This window comes from Barbus barbus (genome assembly GCF_936440315.1).
Source record: "Barbus barbus genome assembly, chromosome: 1".
Taxonomy (NCBI): Eukaryota; Metazoa; Chordata; class Actinopteri; order Cypriniformes; family Cyprinidae; genus Barbus; species Barbus barbus.
In genome coordinates this window covers 40,829,701-40,845,023 of record NC_136729.1, presented here as the reverse complement: position 1 = coordinate 40,845,023, position 15,323 = coordinate 40,829,701, and the positions used below count along the sequence as shown (strand labels likewise).

The following is a 15,323-nucleotide window of genomic DNA, read 5'->3' as shown; positions in this document are numbered from 1 at the left end:
AAAACCACTTGTCTTGTGTGATTTGTATTTTTATTGTGCTTGCATAGCTTAATTATTAAATTCTTTTTAAATGATCATCATTTACTTTCCTGTAAAAAAAACAAACATATTTTTGAAAATATCTGTTTTTGTATCAATACAATTACATACTTTCAGTGTCTATCCTTTTAAGTCATAATATGTAGTTATTTTATTACAACAATGAACTAATAATTTTCGGAATTAAAAATGCATGGGAAAATGCGTACACAAGAAATACTGAATATTAAAGTTGGCCAGTTTATTTGAATGAATGAAATGCTTAAAAATGAAATATATCAGCAGTTGCTTAGTAACGCCGTCTTTGTGTCACATGCCTCCAAAAAAGAGCAGCTGAAAACAGGTTGTTCTTGTTTTTGCTTAAAAACCTTAAAATTCACTAAGTATTAATTAAGCAGGAAACTGGATTTATATCTGATGTGTACAGCTAAAACAGATTCTGAAAATAACAACATTTTCAGAGGAAGTGAATGTTGAACCTTGCTGAGGTGAGAAAGGATTGGTCTGTTGAGTAAATAAACGCTGTTCCCTCATGTATCAAGCAGGTGATACCCTTCTTTTATTGTCAAAGTATTATCTGGCATCCCCAACACACAGTCTTTGATGTTCTGTTTTGAAACACACTGCAGACGGGCCAGCAGGCATCAGTCAGGAGACTGCAGGAAAGAAAGAACTCGGACTATTTCACGCATCTTCGCTACTGACTGAGGTTTGAGATAATACTGTGTCTTTGGCTTCTGGCATCTCTGTGTCTGTGGTTTCAGAGGAAGGAGCAACATTGCTCCCCTCATACACACTGTTCCAAAGGCTAAAGTGCTACCTTTCGAAGGTTTGCCTTTCCAAGATCTGACATACAAAAACCGAACTCTGCTCACATGTGAAAAGCTAAACAGTGACTGAATTCTAATGCATAAACTCTTTAGTTTATTCATTTGGCAGACACTTTTATCCAAAGCAACTTACATTGCATTCAAGGTACACGTTTTATTAGTTCTTGGTTTCTCTGGGAACTGAAGATATGACCTTGGCATTACTAGTGCCGTGGTCTATTGTTTGAGCTACAGGAAATCTTACGCATACTATTTTTACCATATGTTAATATGACAGAAAGAAGAGTAGTATGCTAGTATGTTAATGTGAATTCAGACCCTCCTCAAGTTCAGTCAGGTGTCCAAGCAGAGTAATCACAGGTATTGTTCATTATAACTGTGAACGTGTTTTAACATTTGACAACCACCATGACTGCATCTAAAATCACATACATACTCTCTGAATAGGTACTTTTTTGTACAAATAATCATTAGACCATTAAAAAGTACATTTTAGGTAATCCAGATGTACTACATTCATTATATTGACATGTGACCTACCAGTGATTCACTGCCATTCACTTCCTTTCCTGTGACATGATGGGATAGTAAAGTGTCCGTTGGATACACACTTTAGAATCTCACCGGAAATAGTAGGTCATACGGAGACTTTTTGCCCACTGTTTTATGAATACTGTAAATTCAGATACTGTAAATTCAGTTAGTGTGCGATTTCAGATGCAGCCAAAGTCCCAAATAATGTTTTTTTAAACATTAATATTATATTGCTTATTAATTTGAAACCTAACAAATTTCTTAGTTTTTTATTTTTTATTTTTTGGCTTAAAACGTGCACTCATGCTGTCTTTCTTTACAATAAATGTCAAGGTTTGATTTATCTAATAAGACAACACTCATAAAGGAATAGATCACTGAAAAATTAAAAGTCTCAAGTTTCTTTCCAAACCTATATGGAAATAATTTCTTCTGCAGAACACACACACACACGCACACACACACATGTTGGTTTTTGTGGTTCATGGGGACTCTCCATAGGCGTAATGGTTTTTATACTGAACAAACTGTGTGTGCTATTGCCCTACACCAACCCTACACCTAAACTTAGCCCTCACAGGAAACTTTGTGCATTTTTAGATTAAAAAAAAAAAACATAAACATGCACACACATACACACAAAGGTATTTTGACGAATGGTTACTGCTGACTTCCATGTTTGGATGAACAAAAAACAAAAAAAGCAAAAACCACTGAGATACAAGAAGATCCTACAGGTTTGGACTGACATGAGAGTGATTATGTGATGACAGAATTTCCATTTTTGTGTGAACTATCTCTTTAAGTCCAAACACAGTGAATACAGGTGCCATTGGTAATTGTATTAAATTACATTGTTAATACAGATGATATATTAAAGGGGTCATGAACTGCTTTTGTTTTTGTTTGTTTTTTTATTTGTACTGTTCTCTAAGGTCCACTACTAATATCATCAATATGTGTATATATATATATATATATATATAAAAAAAAAAATGTATAAGTAATAAGCTATTTTCTTATCTTCCGCATCAAAATGCTCTGTTTGAATATGCGTGGCGGATCGTAGACTCGGAAGTAAAAGCCTGCTGCTATGATTGGCTAAAAGTTGTGTATGTTTGCCAGTGATGCAGTGATTTTGGTTAAAACCGCATAAATATTAATATCAAATTATCTGTTTAGCATACAATGCAATAGTGTCCATGGAAATTTGTAATTGTCGTTTGCATTGTCTTTCAATTTCAATAATCCTGTGTCGAATTGTGCCTTGTTTGTAAAAGAATCTGCAGTAAAATGAAGTGAACAAAAGACGAGTTCTTACTGGCGTGGTCTGAAAATGATCTTCTGCGGAAGTGGTGTTTAGCCACATTATTACGTCATAAAGTGACACATTCCAGAACCTGTCGTTTTGTCAGACTGGCTTCAAAATAAGCTGTTTTAGACTAACAAGAAAGATTTGAGTTCTGAAACTTACAGGATGTTTTTATAGCACAATAACCTCTCATATGTCAAACGATCAAGCCAATTTTGGTTTCTGACCCCTTTAATACATTATGTAAAGTGAACGGGAGTTTGTCCTTGTATGGATAAAGTTATTATTTTCCGATTAATTTTATTCTGGAAATAATTACCACTTTTACAAATATGATTATTTTGACCAAATATTTGATTCACATTTTTAAAAAAATTTCAAACATCATTCAGTTTCAAGACACTGATGATCATATTCCAGGACTACAATGTATCTGATCAGTGTTACATAAATATGACCCCCCCCCCCCCCTCCCCTCTTCATCTGAGTGAAGTGGCTGAACCTTTCTTGTCTGTGCTGTGAATAGGAATTGCGCATTTATCATCCACATCATGAACCATGCGAGGAAGCGAGCAACTCAATGCTGAGATTGGAGCTTGTGTGTGTGTGTGTGTGAGGGAAAGAGTGGGGGGTATGAGGCACCAAGGCAAAAAAGGGAGATACTATGCCACCATTCAACTTGAGGCCTTTTTTTTTTTCAAGTGCCCGTCGGTTGCATTTGTCACGTCCTCCTTTCATGTCACCACTCGCCACCTGCTCCTGAAATTCCTGAACATTTTCTGAAACCTTCCAGCGTCCTGCTTCATTTTCTCGGCCTCCCTCCCTTTCGCTGGCCCCATCCACTCTGTTCCACAAGTGAAAGGAAACCAAAGAAACATTGCTCCTCTAACTCTCTTTCACAGACACAGCCCTCTGTCTTACACCCCCCAAGTTCATGTTCTTCTGTTCTGCATTTGGAATTAGTCCCCCCCTCGCTCTCTCGCTCGCACACACAATGTCTGAAAAAGATGATGTATCATTTATGGATCAAACAAATAACCTGACTCTACTGCCACTCATGGACTTTAACTACATAAGATCACAATATGAAAACGTTAAAGGGATAATTCATATCCCATAATTCAAAATCATTTACTGGCCCTCATGCTGATCAAAACCTGTGTGACTGACTTTATTCTTAAGATAAAAATATCACATTTGAAAGAGAAATGAAAGTCATCGGGATCCAGTGTTGCTTCTAACCAAAATATCTTCTTTCAAACAGGTTTGGAATGACAGAGGATAAGTAATTGATGACAGAATTAAATTTTTTTGGATGCTACAATTTCTTGAACATAATATACAATGGCACCAAAAGTATTTAGAAAACTGAATCATGTTATTCCAAATCAAATGACTTTCTTCTATACAAGAAAATATTTAAATGAAAAATGGGGTTTATTCAAACAATGAAAGTCAATGTAATCCGACGTTGTTTCAATCCTAAAATATCTTCTTTTATATATATGTTTTGAATGACAGATTATGAGTAAATGATGATAATTGTATTGTATTTATTTTGGATTATTTCTTTAACATGCAATGTCTCTAAAAAGTATTGTGAAACTTGAACCACAATTAAAAATGCCTTAGAATCACATTATATAGGTTGCCAAAATATCAAACCAATGGGTTTATTTTAAAGAACAACATCATAAGATGTTGATGATAAACCGATAGATATTGTGACACTTTGTGGTTGCAAGACTTTACATATATATAGTTAGTCTGAAGAAATACATCTGAGTCAACTTGATGTGAACTGACTTCATATTGCACCACATCCTTTAAAATAACTTCAGTGCCACTTCTTTTAAAGCAAACATGACAGTCAGTTCAAAGAAAAGCTCTAGCATCATTTACTTGCAAATGACACTTGGTTTGATGTTATTTTTAACTACTTTTGTTCATTTCTAATAATATTCATTTCCCATTACTGTATAATATATGTAGTTCTGGCTTCCAATTAATGCCTAAACCAAACTTTGTATGACTCCACCAACACAAAATGACCGAAGTAGCGGCTAACTGGAGGTCTTCAGGGAAGAGCAGGGTTTTATCTGTCAGGGCTCAGAAGGTGCCGCCAACGGGCCTAGTGTTTACCTGCTGCTGCCCACAGCGTAGACCAGCTGCCATTTCTAGAAACACCCTCTAATATGCTGCCAACTCCTGTCTGCCTGAATTCTGATCTGCACCTCAGACTTCAAGTGTGAAGGGAGCGGAACAAAACCAGAGTGCGTCGCACAGCCCCCTGGCCTCTCGCACAGGCCCCACTACAGCATTGTTGCGGCCACAGCAACTGTCCCCATTCTGGGCCCGGGAGAGGGGAGGAAAACTATCTGTCAGGAGACTCTGCTGACCACCCATGAAAAAGCGCAGAGGAACCCAGCAGAGGAATTTCTTAGGATTCAGGGCTGGTTAGCTAAGACTAACTAGGGGAAAATGGGATTTCTGCAAATGGCAGAGGTGTAATGTCAAATCACTATCACTACCTCCAGATTATATAATAAAATATCTAATAGATGCATGATGAATTGAAATAAAGGACAAACAACATGCAACATCAACATAAACAAGCAATAATAAAAAATAATGAGAAAATATCATTATTATCATTAACAATAAAATATGAGAAGAATCATAATTTAGACAGCTACACATCAAAATATATTTATTTATTCATTTATTCTGAAATGTCTCTTAGTATAGACAAAGAGTTACCAATAAAGCATTTTAAGAGTCAAAAACTGTATGTAAAATGTAAATGTAAACCTTTATTGCAAAACTGTCTGTGCTGCTTATTATATCCAGTTCAATACTGATTTTACTACTGTAGTAACAATCCTGCAGTACTTGTAGTATACCAGCAGGCGGTGCCACCTTTTGGGAAGAACTTTTCTCCCAAATTCACCACAAGATGGTGTTCAAAGTCATCTTCTTTGTAGAAATCAACACACAGGTCCCAGAAGGGTTCGAATTGCTGGGATTTAATTGTGTATTAAATTAACTCTTATCACTGCTATTGCTATTTCACCCCTGTTGATCTCACTTTAAAACCCTCAAACACCTAAGAATGCTACTCAAATTCTTCAACTCTGTGTTTTCTAGAATTCAGTTTAAAGAGCTGTTCCACAATTCTGCCTCACGAGTCCAGTGAGAGTGTCCAGACAGCACGTGAACACCACAAACCCCCTCATCAGGACTGTCTGTCTGCAGAAGATCATCATATCGTTCTCACAGGAGGCGCTCCGAGTTTGCCATGGCTGCTGTAAGGCTCCTGTCCTCTTAGAATGACATTCCTGTTGATCCACTCACATATTCTTTAAAGTCTGTTGCCACGTTCAGTAAAGAGCACACCTGTAGAGGTGAAATGTGTTAGGCAGGTAGTATTTTCATGATTAAAAGTTAAAATAACCAATTGGAAACAGTCAGCTTGCATTGAAACAAAGAGATGATGTGGCATGTTTGATGACATCACCTGTCTAAACTTGGCATGCACCCTTTCCATGTCCTCTTGAAGTTTCTCATACTGAGGATTTTCATATGGAAAGTTTTGATCGATCCAATCAAAGATTCCATAGCTTTTAGCCTTTTTCTAGAAGTAGAGAGAAATTTAGCAGCGAGAGAAATAATCTTACTGCTACTGATGAAAAGCAGTGTTTGTTATGTGTTAAAGAACATACCTTGCTTTAACATCACTATTGTTTTGAAGGAGATATTTCCATGCAAGGGCAAATCCATAATAAAATGAAACCTGAAAAACAGAGCAACAGAAGATAAGATGTTTCATGAATTTACATAGTTCAAATAGCTTACTAAAAGTAAATATTACACTATATGTGTAGCAATAGCCAACAATACATTATATAGGTCAACATGATCGATTTTTCTTTTATATTATTAGGATATTATGTAATATTCCATGATATTTTGTAAATTTCCTACTGTAAATATATCAAAACTTAATCTGATCAGTAATACGCATTGCTAAGAACTTCATTTGAACAACTTTAAAGGCGGTTTTCTCAATATTTAGATTTTTTTGCACCGTCAGATTCCAGATTTTCAAATAGTTGTATCTCAGCCAAATATTGTCCTATCCTAACAAACCACACATCAATGGAAAGCTTTATTCAGCTTTCAGATGATGTATAAATCTTAATTTCAAACATATTGACCCTTCTGACTGGTTTTGTGTTCCAGGGTCACATATTCCATGTTCTGTACACACTTTGAAATATGTTTCATGTTTCTCAATTATTTTAATAACAATAATAGACAGAGAAAACAAACAAAATTGTAACCACAATTAATAATATAATAGTAGTAGCAGTAGTAGTAGTAATAATAAAAATAAATGCTTTTAAATGGATTTATGCATGATGACAATGCTGTCATTCATGTCAACTGCGTGTTCAGACGTGAGGCCCCACAATCTGGAAGTCATTGTAACAACACAACAGCAAAAACCTGACACTGATTTTCCAGAAAGCTGCTCCTCGCGTTATTCAAGAAAATTTGTTATAAACTCCAGCCAATTGAAAAGATGTGAAACCTGCAAAGACACTGCATCATTCAAATGGAAAGCCAGAATATCTATATATATATATAATATCAGAATATCCATCACCTCTGCGCCGAGTTTGGCTCCGTGTAGCAGGCCGTGGTTTCTGCCCTCGATGGTTCCCTGGCGAGTCCCCTCCTCAAACCCTTCCTGATACCCTTCATCATGGAACCTAAAACAAGAGGGAAGTTATGAGCCTAAATACTGCAGCATTTACAGTGACAGTCACTGAACTAACGTTAAACACACACTAAACTACTGAAGGGGAAAAAAATAAAAATTATAATCATGGTCATCGGCCATGATAATGGAGTCAAATAAATCATCAGTGTTGGACACAAAAGCCATTTTACAATGAAATGATTTGGTTTTCTGTCCCTGATGGATACTAACTTCTGGAATCGTTCTTCGTTGCAGTTGTCCTGATGTTTACAGGCGCCTCTTCTGGAAGGGAAAGTAAACCAAAGCAAGTTTCATGTTTATGCTTGATCAAAATAAAGTGAGGTGTCACATTTGTTACAAACTGAAAGAGATACTTTATCTTGAATTGTAAGGCAGAACATGTCATTTAATCATACTTCATTTACCTTCGTTTTAACTTTATTTACATTCAGAGCTACACTGAGGACCAAATCCCTCTTTCTTCAGGTGTCATAATTCAACAGGTGAGATTTTAATTTTCTTACTCCTCATTAATTGTGAATAAATAGTTATTCTTGTCTGATTGTGAAAACAAACTGTTCCTGGTTTGACTTCTTCAAATGAGTGTTTTTGGGACATGCTAGCTGACTCAGGAAATCAGGCAGTAAGGTTGTAGCCTAACACTATTACAATAAGTGGGCCGATTATGAGACAAATATATCTACCAGCACCTTGGAAATGATTAGAACATAAAGTCACAAAATTGCCACATATTATGCTTACATAATAACATTTGATAACCATCAAGGGTAGGTATAAATTGTGTCAGTAGCCTATACTTCACTAAGGTAAATCAAATAAAAATGAGTGATTTGTAAACTGTACCCGGCATGGCTTCAAGCATTGCTCCTTGTCTTCAACTTTAATTTTAAAAAATTTATTTTTATACGTTTTCTTTCATTTACTGTACACCGATTCATTTACTGTACACACATTCATTTACAGAAGTGGGGATAAAATCTTGTATAACCAGGCAAGGAACAGACTAACAAATGAGATCAGAGTGGCTAAAAAGAACTACTCTTAGAAGTTGAAAAAAGAACTTTCAGCAAAAAAACGATCCAGCGTCAGTATGGACTGGTCTGAGGAACATCACCATGTACAAGACACCAACCCCACAGTCTGTGGAGAATCAACAACTGGCTGACGATCTCAATGTGTTTTACTGCCGATTTGAAAAGGCCAGACTGACACCCAGCACCCGCTCTGATCTGCACTTCACACATTCACCTTCCCCCCCCCCCCTGCAACCCCCCTTACTCCCTCCCCCACCATTCTACCTGCGTTTATTTAAAGTCTGTGTAAAGGATGTGAACCGGGTCTTCAGAAAACAGAAATCTAGGAAAGCTTCAGGACCAGACGGTATTTCACCTGCCTGTCTAAAAGTCTGTGCTGCCCAATTGGCCCCCATCTTTACACAGATCTTCAACAGATCTCTGGAGCTGTGAGAAGTTCCCTGCTGCTTCAAACACTCCACCATCATTCCCATCCCCAAAAAGCCCAAAATCACTGGACTTAATGATTGTCCTGTCCTGTTGATGACCTGTCGCACTCACGTCTGTGGTCATGAAGTCACTTGAGAGACTGGTCCTGGCCTACCTGAAGGACATCACTAGACCCTTGCTGGATCCTCTTCAGTTTGCCTACAGAGCAAACAGGTCTGTGGATGATGCTGTCAATATGGGACTGCATTACATCCTGCAACACCTTGACAAACCTGGGAATTATGCAAGGATCTTATTTGCGGACTTCAGCTCGGCCTTCAACACCATCATACCTGACCTTCTCTCAGACAAACTGAGACAGCTCTCTGTGCCCTCCTCCATCTGTTAGTGGATCACCAGCTTCCTGACAGACAGGCAGCAGCTAGTGAGGCTGGGCAAACTCACATCCAGGACTCTCACCATCAGCACTGGCGCCCCTCAGGGTTGCGTTCTCTCCCCACTGCTCTTCTCCCTCTACACGAATGACTGCACTTCAAAGGACCCCTCTGTCAAGCTCCTGAAGTTTGTGGACGACACTACAGTCATAGGCCTCATCAAGGACGGTGACGAGTCTGCTTACAGACAGGAGGTTGAGCAGCTGGCTGTCTGGTGCAGTCTTAACAACCTGGAGCTTAACACGCTCAAAACTGCGGAGATGATAGTGGACTTCAGGAGGAACCCCCCTGCTCTCCCCCCACTCGCCATCATGAACAGCACTGTGACTGCAGTGGAGTCATTCAGATTCCTGGGAACCACCATCTCCCAGGACCTGAAGTGGGACAATCACATTGACTCTATTGCGAAAAAAGACCCAGCAGAGGCTGTATTTCCTCCGCCAGCTAAGGAAGTTCAACCTGCCTCAGGAGCTGCTGAAACAGTTCTACTCTGCCATCATCGAGTCTGTCCAATGTTCTTCTATAACTGTTTGGTTTGGTTCAGCTACCAAAACAGACATCAGAAGACTACAACAGACAGTTAGGACTGCTGAGAGGATTATCGGTGCCCCTCTGCCCAGCCTCCAAGAACTTTACACCTCCAGAGTGAGGAAAAGGGCTAAGAATGTCACTCTGGACCCCTCACACCCAGCTCACTCTCTCTTTGTACTGTTGCCCTCTGGGCGGCGCTACAGATCACTGAGCACCAGAACAGCCAGACACAAGAACAGTTTTTTCCCCCAGGCCGTATCCCACCTAAATAACACATAACACACCCCGGTACTGTACATCTGTAAATAACTCATCAAACCTTCATCTGTACATAGGACACATGCACATTCACAGTTCTGTCTATGGTCATGTCTCTTTTCTGTATATTTGTATTCTTTATTACTATTGTTATTCTTAATAATTGTCTATTCTCTTCATTATTAGTGTTTTTATTACCTTAATTATATGTTGTCTGCACTATGTTTGTACTTTCTGTACTGGAAGCTCCTAACACCAAGACAAATTCCTTGTGTTTGCAAACACACTTGGCAATAAAGCCTTTTCTGATTCTGATTTCTGATTCTGATTCTGATTATATGTATGTTTCATTCATTTACTGTACTAAAAAAAAACATTTAATTCTAAAACTATTCATTCAATTCATTAATACATGTTGGCCTAGCCTACATGTATTAATTCCAGAAGACACCACATTTCTTAAGGTTGAGATTGAATGAGGCTCTGGTGCAGTGTTCCTCAGATCTTTCCCTGGAGGTCCAATCTGCTGCAGAGTTTAGCTCCAACCCTGATCAAACTCACCTACCTGTGATTTTCTAATGATCTTGAAGACTCTGATTAGCACGCTCAGGTGTGTTTGATTAGGGTTAGAGCTAAACTCTGCAGGAGTGGGCCAGATTTGAGGATCCCTGCTCTAGTGTATATTACATAGAACAGCATTATCTCAAAATGCAACTAAATACTATGCCAGTAGAGGGAGCCACAATTTCACTAAAACATTCTTGTCAGTGTTGCAAAAGTTATTCAAGGGGATCATGCAAGGACACACATCTTTACAATACATCAGTATTTTGTGGAAGTACCTACAATATCAAGAATAAAATATCTCTGCCGTTTTTTATTATTATTTTATTCTGGCAATGAAAGACGAACGGCTGCTGCTTATATTTAAGAATTAAGCACTTCTGTCTTATCAGTTGTGATTTGCTGTGGATTTTGTCCGCAGGCATTTAAGAAAACTATTTAACCACATTTAGCATATCATTTATTACATTTCAAAAGTAATTTAACCATTATGTCCTTACTCTTTCAGAAAGAACAGTTGTATATTTATGAAATACAAAAAAGGTAAACAAAATATGTTTTTACAGTGCATTCTAGATTAGGCTAGTAAATACTATATTAACTATAAAGTTTTAAACAATAATTACAAAGCAAGGTCATCACAGACACATGGAAAAATAAATAAATTCAAGCTGCAGGTAATGCACCATTATGGTTGATCTTACAACAATCTTCAACATTTGGAGTGATTTTGTTTTTGTTTCCAGTCAATAACACTACATTTGTCCAGTGACTGTGTTCAATGTGCAGGTTGCTTTCACTGGACTTTCTAGCATTTTCTCTTTCTGAACATCTGGCCCTCTGCTCTGGTTCATAGCAGGGCTGATTTGATGCAGTCTTTTGTCTCTTGACCTCTGGGTCGTTTCCTTAGAACATCCACAAGTGATTGTTCACTTCTCATCTTTTGTTGAAACTGGGACTCTGGATCACAATTTGAGAGATCTTTCCAAAAGGGTCCATGCTGTCTATTTCAAGGCCCAACTGATGGTCCTGTCCAGGGTCAACAGAAAAACGCTGCTCCCCTGAAAGATTTTTGGTAGGTTCCTGAGAAAGCGTGTTGACCATGGGCAGGAACTGGGATGCAGCATTTCCATCGTTACTTTTCAACTTGCTTTTTGCACCACCCAAATTCACAAGGGCTCCATGTTTGCTTGAGATGTAGATGTTGTAGCCATCTGGCATGATACGTTCCAAAAAAGAGCAGTCCTCCTTACTATAAGTGTGCTGCAAACAAAAGCAAAAGCATGAAAAAACACAAATTTATGCAAAGAACCACAATATGAATGTCTCATCAACCTGCCCTACCCTGCATGTGTTTTACGTTTTTTGATAGGTGTTTGCTCACCACATGGAGAGGTCAAGGTTGTTATTGCTGTTTCTTTTCAATGAGGTTTTAGCTAATCAAACATACCCCGCCGTGGGCAAAGGTTGTTGCAATGACACCACTCAAATCAGCGTATTTGGACATTTTTGTAAGAATCATTTTTGTGTGTTGTTCTGGTCAGTCAAGTAAATTGAGCAGTCAAGGACCTCTGAAAGTCATATTTGTACTATTCATAATTTGTGATGAGTTGTTTTAATTGGCTTGGCAGCTGTTATAAATATCAGTTCAGTATCTAAGTAAAGGACAGATTTCCAGGACATTTACTCTTGAAAACTTCTATTCATTTAGGAGTTTTATTTAGACTGTTGTTTCTCCTTGTCCTAAAATAATGTTCTTGGTTATAACGTCAAATGGGAGTAATGAACCCATGACCAGAACATAATGTCAATAAAGCTAAATGTCTGTGGCGAAATCGGCTTGTCTACACTTCCGCAGTCATAAAGGACATTGTGAGGTGACCTTAGCATGACAAGGTTATCTCTGACGAATGTGTGTAGTTTGCATTATGATTGGTGGCAGAGTGCCAAAGTTCCACTCTCTAAGAATTAAATTATCACGGATGTCACTGTGCAAAAAAAAAAAGAAGAGTTTTAGAAAATGTCCAAACTTGTGGAATCAGTTGACCTCTGGCAGTAAGACAATATAGGCTACTTGAACTCTACTGTTTTTGAAATAATGGGCATTGTCTTATGAGCAGGAACCTAAATAGTGCACCTGCAAATAACCTTAAACCCTCAACACAAATATTTCAGTATAGGGTTCTTCAGGTATGCTTCCCAATAGAATTGCTAATGCAAATAGAGAACACTATTTTATAACAATACATTTTATTGCATCTGATTGTCAAACCTACCGATCCATACAGTTTTCTCATTCTGTCCATGCAGAGAAATCGGGAGCTTGCAACACCTTTAATGGCAACACAGCCCGTATCCACAGGTCGTATCTCAACCAAACCTTTAGGAAACAAAACACGGTTTTTATTGAAGGCAATACAAATAAAGAGTGTCATTTTTTTATTTGTGCTGAAATTAAAAGCTCTAAAATCTGCATTCAAGCATTATTGGTCGGAAAATGTCTCAAAAATACGGGTTTGACATAAATAGGCTTATAGAAATAAAAGATGCTCGTCAACTTCATTTAACTTCCAGTCGCAATTCTAGGCCTAATATTTGCATCAAATTGCGTAGCACCGAAAAGCCATAGTGCATGTTGCAGAATAATATAATGATGCATTACATCCACCAGTGAGTTATTGAGTCAAAATAATAATAATAATAATAATAATAATAGTGCAATTCAAGGTGACCTTTCCTCTTGAAGTTCTCCCTTTCTAAAAAAAATAAAAAATAAAAAATTATAAAGTTTAAAGTCAAACATGTTTAGGTGGTGTAACTGTAGATTGTAGGCTAATAAAGAAAAAAAGTATAATTGTAAACAGTTAAAAGACAGGTGCATTAGGCTATAATATAAAAAAACACTACAATATTATTCATCTTTTCAGAACGAAAACCTTAAATCAGAAAAAGTATAATGATTCAATTACGCACCCACGTGCTTTTTTACTTGATGGTTACACCACTTGACATTTTTGTGGTATAGCCTATATGTTTCAATTAAATCAATATAAATTTAAAAAATACACTTAAGAAATCGACGCGTGTTTTAAATTGTATTTTAAAAGATTTAACCTCTTTATCATCTCGGACATCCTTATTTGTCATTGACCCATTCTACGTGAAGCGCTGAGATAAGTGTAGTAACGACATGACATGACTGTTACTTACTGTCCGAGCTTTGCATGTACGATCCGCTTATTTCCCCGTCTGGGTTTATTTGCAGATGTAAACCGTGCCTGGCTGCATACAGGTGTCGGAGCCGGACTGCTTCTCCCCAGTCATTTGCCAAATGTGGACCAGAGTCGGGCAACGGGAGGCTCTCCACGCCGATGCTACTTCCACAAACAGTGACAAAGAGTAAGAGGAGCATTATTAACTTTTATCTATAGGCTAATAATAGGTTGTGTTGTTCAGATATAAATCCCGCACACTCTTTCTCCTTTGTATTGCTCTGTTTTGGCGCAAGGTCTGCAAATGGCCTTTAAATTGTCCTCTTATCAGATCAATCGATAAGCATTTCCCCTCTTTGGCAGTTCTGAGAACAGGATAACACACCCCCGCTGGACATCCAACAGACGACGAAGACAGAATAAATTATCTAATTTTATCCTGTTATTATTTTATTATAATGCATCTGTCGTGCATACTTAATTAACTTAACCATTTCTCTCAGAGAGACATTTCGAGGTGCATTAGAATCATTCTTTCGGAAAAAAATTATACCTTCATATTATCGTGTTACATTGTTCCATATTCATATAAGAAAGTTTAGAACATTTGAGAACTATCAAATGAATCGTTCTAAAAATAAATAAATAAATAACATTGCTGATGAACTGGATCAAATATTAATAATATGTTGGATAAAAATAAATAAAAATAGCATGCCAGATTATGCCAGCTATAGCGTTTCTTTTTTCTGACTCTCTCTCAATAATTTCATTTAATGAATTTAGCCTATAGGGTTGTTGTTGTTTTTGTTTTGTTTGTTTTTTTTTTTGTTGCGTTTTTAAGATTGCATTTGCATTTCAAAATAGGCTATTCTTGAATAATTCGAAGGGGGGAAATGAATATTCCCCCTAATTCGGAAAAAATAGTGAATCTGTTTAACTAAACATGCGCACTCTGGAGTAGACTTAACCTACTATAACACATTTGCTCTGTTTTGTTTATTTATTTTTTGCGTATTGTGTCTATTTTGTGAATTGCGGAGTCCGCTGGATTTACACAGAAGTTAAAGAGTAATTTTGAGTAAATATTTCCATTCATGTAAATGTTGAAAATGACCTATGTGCTTTTCATTGTCGACATGCGGCTAATCTTGCATAAAAAAAAATAAAAATCTTAATTAGAATTTTTTTTTTTTTATCTTAATCAACGTAGGCTTAGTTAGCATATGTAAGTCTTTGCAGATATGTGACAATTTCCCTGTGCAACGTGTTCTCACCAAACAGCCTTTGCAGGGTTCTTGCAATTCCACTTCCGTGCAGTGATCGCTAGATGGCGCTCTGTAATCACTGCTCTTTGGCA

At 37.4% G+C, this 15,323-nt stretch overlaps 1 protein-coding gene and 1 pseudogene across 2 annotated transcripts; both read right to left on the bottom strand.

Annotated features, from left to right (window-relative positions):
- Positions 1 to 6,039: 6,039 nt before the first annotated feature.
- Positions 6,040 to 7,666, bottom strand: LOC306870632 (protein LTO1 homolog; annotated as a pseudogene). The gene is made up of 5 exons: positions 7,578 to 7,666; positions 7,385 to 7,490; positions 6,438 to 6,508; positions 6,233 to 6,349; positions 6,040 to 6,111 (listed from the first exon to the last, which is right to left on the bottom strand). The product of its transcript is annotated as a protein LTO1 homolog (transcript).
- A 3,414-nt stretch (positions 7,667 to 11,080) lies between these two features.
- LOC306853573 (fibroblast growth factor 19-like) lies at positions 11,081 to 14,235 on the bottom strand. The gene is made up of 3 exons (XM_079391084.1): positions 13,962 to 14,235; positions 13,028 to 13,131; positions 11,081 to 12,014 (listed from the first exon to the last, which is right to left on the bottom strand). The coding sequence occupies exons 1-3, from the start codon at positions 14,161 to 14,163 to the stop codon at positions 11,688 to 11,690; spliced, it is 633 nt and encodes a 210-aa protein (XP_079247210.1). The 5' UTR covers positions 14,164 to 14,235; the 3' UTR covers positions 11,081 to 11,687.
- Between the last annotated feature and the right edge of the window lie 1,088 nt (positions 14,236 to 15,323).